The following is a 6,953-nucleotide window of genomic DNA, read 5'->3' as shown; positions in this document are numbered from 1 at the left end:
TGAGAGGAAGATGTAGATGTATTTGATGTTTATAAGCAAGAGCACTTTAAGTTAGGCACCACGATTTTCACTATAATAAATGACTTTCTTACATGTGAAAACTTGTCAAGATATAGTGTTAAATGACATAATGTATGTCTTGTATGTCAAGAAGGCACATAGTACCACCAACTTAAGTATGAAAGAAAAATAATTTACTTTGATCATCAAAGATTTCTTGATTCGTAAATATTGACACTTGAATAGATGACAATAGTTTTGCTGTTCTATTGGTATACTTAATTTGGCATGTTTTTGTTGTGATGGTGTCTGTTGCTATTTGCTAGACTTTGGCCATATGAATGGCTGTTTTTGTAGGATACTCTGACAGGTTCTATTTTAGTTGTAAAGCAAATACAAATTATATATTTAAAAAATAATAAAAATCACATCACCAACAGCATAAGAGGGATTTGGTTCAAATAAAACCATGTCACTACTATTAAAAGGGGGAAATGATTTCCCATTCTCATAAGGGTGATGTGGTTTGTCTGCAAACCATGTTTCTACTTTACAAAAAGGGTCACATCACTCTTTCTTTAAGTGGGATGTGGTTAATATTTTTTGTGTCACATATTTAAGTGATGTGTATGAGCTACTATTTTAAGTTTTCTAGTATAATGTCCTCTCCAATCGTGATGTGAAAATACCAAAAAATGCAATGTAAAAAGACTATTTTATAGTAATGTTAGCCTAAAATTTTCAATTTTTATGAACCTCCTCTCATTGTTCCAATTTATATATATTGATTGATTATTGATGATTGATAATTGATAAAAAAAATGCATGTGTAACAAAATTTTCAACTTTAAGGTTCCATTTGATTGGTAGAAAAGATAATAATGGAATGTAATTGATTAAAAAAATTAAAACAAAAATGAAGTAAATTACCATGTTGCCTCATGATAAGCATGTAAAACTCAATATTATATACTATAAATGTAAGAATTATTCTACTCTTAAAAAATCTTATGAATCATGACTTCATATTCTATGAACTAATTTATTTCTCCTTCCTTATAAATATAATTTACATATTAGTTTTTATATTTTGATCATCTCATTTTTATTTTTATTTTTTTAATTCATTTCATTTCATTTTACCAACCAAGTGTGATCCAAGTGCATTGAAAGCTTTCACTACGAAGAATATGCGCTTTTAACACTGATAGAATTATAGAAGTCATATTTTACTCCCTCTCTACACACCCATGTTTTTGACGGAGAGGTTCATCAGTATATTATGGAAAATGGAAATTCTATCCCAGCCCTATTCAACTGAGTTCGTGTCTCACTCCCCCTCAGTAATTATCTAGAATAAAAAAAACTTGAGTATTTATATTCTCCGGGATCAGAATTATCTAATGTTAGACTAAAACGTTGCATTGTTAGAGTAAGGGAGGCACAACAAGCTTCTTCTGTAACAATGGAATTCAACTGTTGCTGTGCCCGTTAGAAACTCGCATATGGAATTGCGCGAAAATTCGAGCCGGTGGGTAAAAGGTTAATGTCATAGTGTGGATGGTCTTGTTGGCTAACTCTTGGTTTGCCATAACAACATAAGATGGGTTACTAGTTGCACTAGAACATCCTCGATTTCAATCCCACCACCTTGGATCAGATAACGAGAATATTAGTCTTAAATTAGTTCCGTACAGTTTCTCCTTTATAGTATTTGCTGCTAGTCCCTAGTCATTCAAAAAGGAAAACGGAGTGTAAGTCTGTTTAATCGTCCCATTTGGCACATATCTGTATCACTCTATCATGACCGGGCACAAAAATAAGAAAATAAGAAAATAAAGGATTGCGCTCATTTTATTTCATTATTAACATGATGCGCTGCGCATTTTTTCCCCCTTCGCTTCGGACTCCACAAAATGTCTATGGGTCGCGGGCCTGGCCCAAAACATCCACAGATCTCTAGGGATTACCGGGGGGAATAAAAAGGGAACAAAATAGAAAATTAATATCCACAATGTAATAAACCCAGAAGCTTGGGGGAATAATAATATAAGAACATTAGGTGCAAGAAATAATGATGATCAATTGATGGGTGAGGCAGCGGTATTGGAAGTTCAAAACCAAATGCCAAGGGATAGGGATTGCTTCTGGTCTTCGTATTGTTGTCTCTTCCAGTTCACCAGCAGCTGCAGAAATTTCATCACCTCCGATGGGTCCCTCAGAGAGTAAAAGGCATCGCTCTCTTTCCTCACCGACGATACCAGAATGCCGCATCCACTCTTGCTCTCCCGCAACACCTAAAATCGTCATTCCACTGTCACCATCTCTCTACTCCCAAGCGCACCCACTAATCAAACATTTAAACAAATACCTTGAATGCATCTTCGTCCGTCCTATCATCTCCAATGTAGATGGCTATCACGTCATCCTTGTCACTTAACCCTACGCCAGTTTTTTTTTTTTTTTTTTCATTCGTTACTTTCTGCATCATAGACCACGTTTATCTTGGATGATGGATAATGGGAGGCAGACGAGGCCGAGTATTCTTACCTAGAGACTCAAGTATGAACTCAACTGCTTTCCCTTTGTTCCAATCAATCACCGGACGAATCTCTAAAACCTGTCGCCGCAAATCCATTTCTAAGTTAAAAATACAAGAACGCAGCCACATTTCAAACCGACAAAACATCCAGCGTTGAAGATATTGACAATACCTTGCGTCCGTGGGTTGAACGTAAACGTGGGTAGTTTTTTAACATGTCATGGACAAGTTGTCCAACAGTTATCCAATTCTGCGTGTCGTTTAACGCAGTCAGAAATCATCAAATGAAAATTTATGTCATGCATATCACACACGCACACGCACACGCACACGCACACATAAGAGCTGTCGAATCCTCACATTCTCATCTACATTACGATAATGTACAGAGACGCAAAACTTGTGGTTTTCAACCTTTGCGCCTTTGATATCTCTAGTTATCTCGACGAGGGTTCCAAAAACCTGCGTTCCAAACAAAACTAGCATTAATTGGTCTGAAAAAGTGAAGAAAAAATGAGAAGCCTGACTATTACATTAAGGGGATTTCCGACCTCGTCGATCATAGGCAGGAATTCTTTTGCGGGTTGAAACAGAGTTATTTCCTTTCCCTGTCACGTTCATATAAAAACAAAACACTTGTGAATTCTTGGTCATTTAGCTAGACTGCTGCAAAAGGCTCTGAGATCCCCAATCGCTTCCTCATTACCTGAGGGTCCGTAGATTTCAGACAATCTGGATTGTTAATGGACAGGGTTTCACAGACGGGGCCAATGATATCCATCCCATGACTCCCAGCATAGTAGAGTTCCGTTAATTTTACTAAATCAAAAACCTGAAAACGCATTACATCAAGCCTTCAGGTCAAATTGTAAGCGAAATTTGATTTTCTTTTTTCATAACATCGAAATGGTCATTGCCCTTCTTACCTTATCACGACTTCTTCCACTAATGATTGCCGTGGGAAAGTACTTTGCCACACTTCTCACCGTTGCCCGCATCTAACCCATGTTTGATATCGAGCAAGCAGGAAAAAGGAAAGAGCAAGGAAATCAGAATCCATGACAATTTAACCGACAGGGTTTACCTACCACAGCAGATGACAAAGAGGCACGCGATACTAACAGCTTCAGACATAAAGGCAGAATCTGGATCGTCCACTATTGGGGAAAGTGTTCCATCATAATCTAGAAACATTGCAATTTTCTTATCCTTTGCACGGTCAACAAGGTTGTCAAAGGAGTCCAGTGCGGATGGATAATGGCGCTGGAATGAACAAATGAATTGAATTGAATGCTGAAATTAAAAACTTCTAGGCTTTCGGCAGACCAGTGGAGCGGAAACATAAAAAGGGGGCTTTTGAAAGAATACCATCCAGGAGTGATAGTCCTCATCGTCGGAGTCAAAATAAGTGACCTGAGTGTTATTAGAACCCTTAACTAGCTTCTTTCTCGGGGGCGAGGAGGCCTTCATGGCGTCTAGCCATCCATTGGAGCGGACATCATCAAGATTGGCAACACTTTTTCTCGAACTGGTTCTCGCATACTTGCCGGGAGTAGTAGGGGGTACTGGTGGATCCTGCTGGGAGTAAATCAATGCACTAGAATGGATTCCCAGTCTTGACTTGTTAACAGGAACAGGGTCAGTTAGGACAGGAGATACAGGAGACGACTTCAAGTCCATTGGGGGTTTATCAATCAAGACCGGCAAGAATTGGTTGTCTATATGATATAATCAGCAGTCTGTTAATTGCGAAATACACTGTTACGTTGCTTTTCCTTATGCAACTTGAGCTTGACTTGTTTACCCAACTCTCTTGTCTATGAAAAACCACCGCTTCAATGTTTTCTTGTCACTGCTGCTGGGTGAGCAGTCCATCAAGAACAAATTTCCTTAAAGCTTTGAAACGACAAGATATAGAGAAACTAAATCAGTTTTAATTTGTCCGTGAAAGAAAAATGTAAAGGATTAATGGTTAAGCAGATGGAACAAAGTAAGTTAAGCTGAAATACCTTGTCATATATCGCATTTGTGATAGGATGCGATATTATTGGACTGGATCTTCTGGTGGATGGAGAGGATGAACAACTCCTGCACCACGCAAAAATTGAAAATAATCTCGGTAAGAATCAAGGATTTTTGCCATATGTATAGAAATGAACAAGGTATGGAAAATCAATAAACAATGGCATCGCGACTAATGATTGTACGGATCATGTTACACATAAAGGGTATGTACGTGATTAAACAGTAACTCAGTAACGCTGAACATCCAATAGTATTGTGAAAATCCTATCTGGAGCGGATTAAAATTATTAAATACCTTATACTGCATCTTGGTCAAAATTCAGGTAGCGCTTAGGCCAATAGGATCGGATGGAATATTTCATTGTCCGTTATGCTGATCTTTTCCCAAGGGCGAAGACGGTTTTGTCAACTCCGAACGTGGAGCTTGGATTAAAAAAAGGAATACGATTTGTAGCGTTCTAGTTCTCCAACTAAATAATGAAATACGACGAGGAAAAAAAAAATCATCTTTTCTGGGCAGTGGGTTGTGGGTGCTGCTAAACTTCAAATCAACAAGATTCTTTTATTTTTAATTTTCACTGTTTCCCTTTTTCTGAGAAGGAGTGAAGATAAGCACATGATCAGGGTAAAGTATTTGATAAACGAACAGCCTAGATTAATTAAAAATGTGCAAAATGGCAGAGATATGTAGCCAGGGGCGTCAAATGTTTAGAACAGACTAAACACGAGGCCATACAGATATCTTCATGGGAGAAAGTTGTAAAATATGCATCTTTTTTACTGCATAACCAGATGGTAGTACATTTTATTTATGAAATTTTACTATACACTTATGTCGACGTCGCTGCCTGTATCTACAATTACACCTTGATCAAATAATATACTTAATCACCAGTGTACAACAGAAAATAAATAATAGATTAAATTTTTATCTATACCATAACAATTTCATAAAAAGATGAATCAAAATCCAAAAAAAAGAGAGAGAGAGAGGAGTATTTTGAGTTTCCAGTACACAGAAGTATGCAGTGTATATTAAATGAATGCGTGCAGTTGAATTTCTGGCGATGGACCTACCTAAGCTTGGAATGAAGAAAAAGGAGCTGTCAGGCTGTCAATTGCAGATCCAACGCACGACCTTCACACAGGAGTACGTATAAATAAATATAGAAATCATTAAGAAGAAAATTTCCTTCGTTAAATTTCCTGGTTGACATGACACTGCAACTAACTACACAAGCATGTAACTAAGCTGCAATAAATCCCGCAACACAAAAACAAATTAAAAGATCTAAAGCACACATGAAAATAATATTAAATAAAAAACTTGTGCCAGAGTCGCCGTAGACTTTGGCTCGTCAAAAGACACTACTCAGTTTGAAGGCCATCTCTCCGACGTTAAGGTAAGGGTCATTTTCTTTTTCTTTTTTCTTTTTCAGAGAATTCAATGGGTGAGGAGAAAGAACATGTGAAGAGAGTGTAGCTCTATTAAATAAGGCGTGGTGTGGTGGCCCCCTTCATTGTTCACGTCCGGCCCTTGCACCCTCTGCAAACCAAGACTGCTCCAAAAATTCAGCATATTCAACAACCGAGAATTAAAAATCGGATGAAAGTTTCAACGTCATTTTCCGGAATTGAAAGACCGTTGTGGAAAGGTTGAAGGCGAAATTTCACCTAGAACAATATACAGAATGGACAAAATAGGCCATCAAATCATTATTCAATAGGGAAGGCCCCCGCAGTAAACAAATCCTTTTGTTTTCTTGCACAAGGCGCGATTAAATCTTTGTGATTTATAAATGAGAGAAAACAGAAAACACCGTTGCGTACAGGGTGCGATCGAAATGTTATGTAACCAATAGAACCCAAAAAGAAAAACAAAAGAAAAGAAAATCAAAACGACGTGGAGCAGGACGAATGCGGACAAGGGCACAGCCAATAGTTTGATGGCCGAATCAACGAAAAGGCTGCATATTTTCATGGCGCATGCCCTAAAGATATTCATGAGAGAGGGGGGTGTGAAACTTAAAGGAAAGCTTGAGAGGAAGGAAAAAGAGAGAGAGAGGCCATTACCATAAGGAATGAGAGATTGAAAGCAGGGACGAAGTGGGGGATTTGAAAAATTAAGAGAGAAATGAAGTGAGAAGAGAAAGAAGGCGAGTGAAGAAAAGGGAAAGGGAAAAGGCGGTGCGTACCTGAAGGAGAAGAGGAGGCAGGGAATGGGAAACCGCTATGTGAAGGGGCTCCGAAACAGAAATATAAAGAATAATAACCTGAAATAGAAAGAGAAGGGAGATTAAGAAGAAGAAGAAGAATATTGGGAGGAAACAAGAAGGATGGGGAGATTCTGGAGGCAAAAGAAAGGCACCCGGCAGGGAGATTGATG

The 6,953-nt window shown here is 38.1% G+C and overlaps 1 protein-coding gene across 9 annotated transcripts; it reads right to left on the bottom strand.

Moving 5' to 3' along the window:
- Positions 1-1,828: 1,828 nt before the first annotated feature.
- On the bottom strand, positions 1,829-6,953 carry LOC129322963 (probable trehalose-phosphate phosphatase F). Of its 9 annotated transcripts, none has more exons than XM_054969436.1 (14): positions 6,936-6,953; positions 6,763-6,840; positions 5,645-5,705; positions 4,552-4,630; positions 3,911-4,438; positions 3,665-3,805; positions 3,469-3,540; positions 3,249-3,374; positions 3,094-3,150; positions 2,879-3,004; positions 2,715-2,792; positions 2,551-2,620; positions 2,372-2,442; positions 1,829-2,297 (listed from the first exon to the last, which is right to left on the bottom strand). In XM_054969436.1, exons 5-14 carry the CDS (start codon positions 4,220-4,222, stop codon positions 2,115-2,117), a joined length of 1,236 nt encoding a protein of 411 aa, XP_054825411.1. In that variant the 5' UTR covers positions 4,223-4,438; positions 4,552-4,630; positions 5,645-5,705; positions 6,763-6,840; positions 6,936-6,953; the 3' UTR covers positions 1,829-2,114. The 9 variants fall into 9 exon arrangements, 8 of the variants coding, with proteins under 8 accessions (XP_054825411.1, XP_054825414.1, XP_054825416.1 ...); XM_054969439.1 differs by adding an exon at positions 4,863-5,037 and having other exon boundaries at positions 5,645-6,241; positions 6,763-6,950; XM_054969441.1 differs by adding an exon at positions 4,863-5,037 and having other exon boundaries at positions 6,763-6,950.

The sequence above is a fragment of the Prosopis cineraria genome, unplaced genomic scaffold (assembly GCF_029017545.1).
Source record: "Prosopis cineraria cultivar Desert tree isolate PC_DT_omini unplaced genomic scaffold, ASM2901754v1 PC10, whole genome shotgun sequence".
Lineage (NCBI taxonomy): Eukaryota > Viridiplantae > Streptophyta > Magnoliopsida > Fabales > Fabaceae > Prosopis > Prosopis cineraria.
This window is presented reverse-complemented; position numbering and strand designations above follow the sequence as displayed.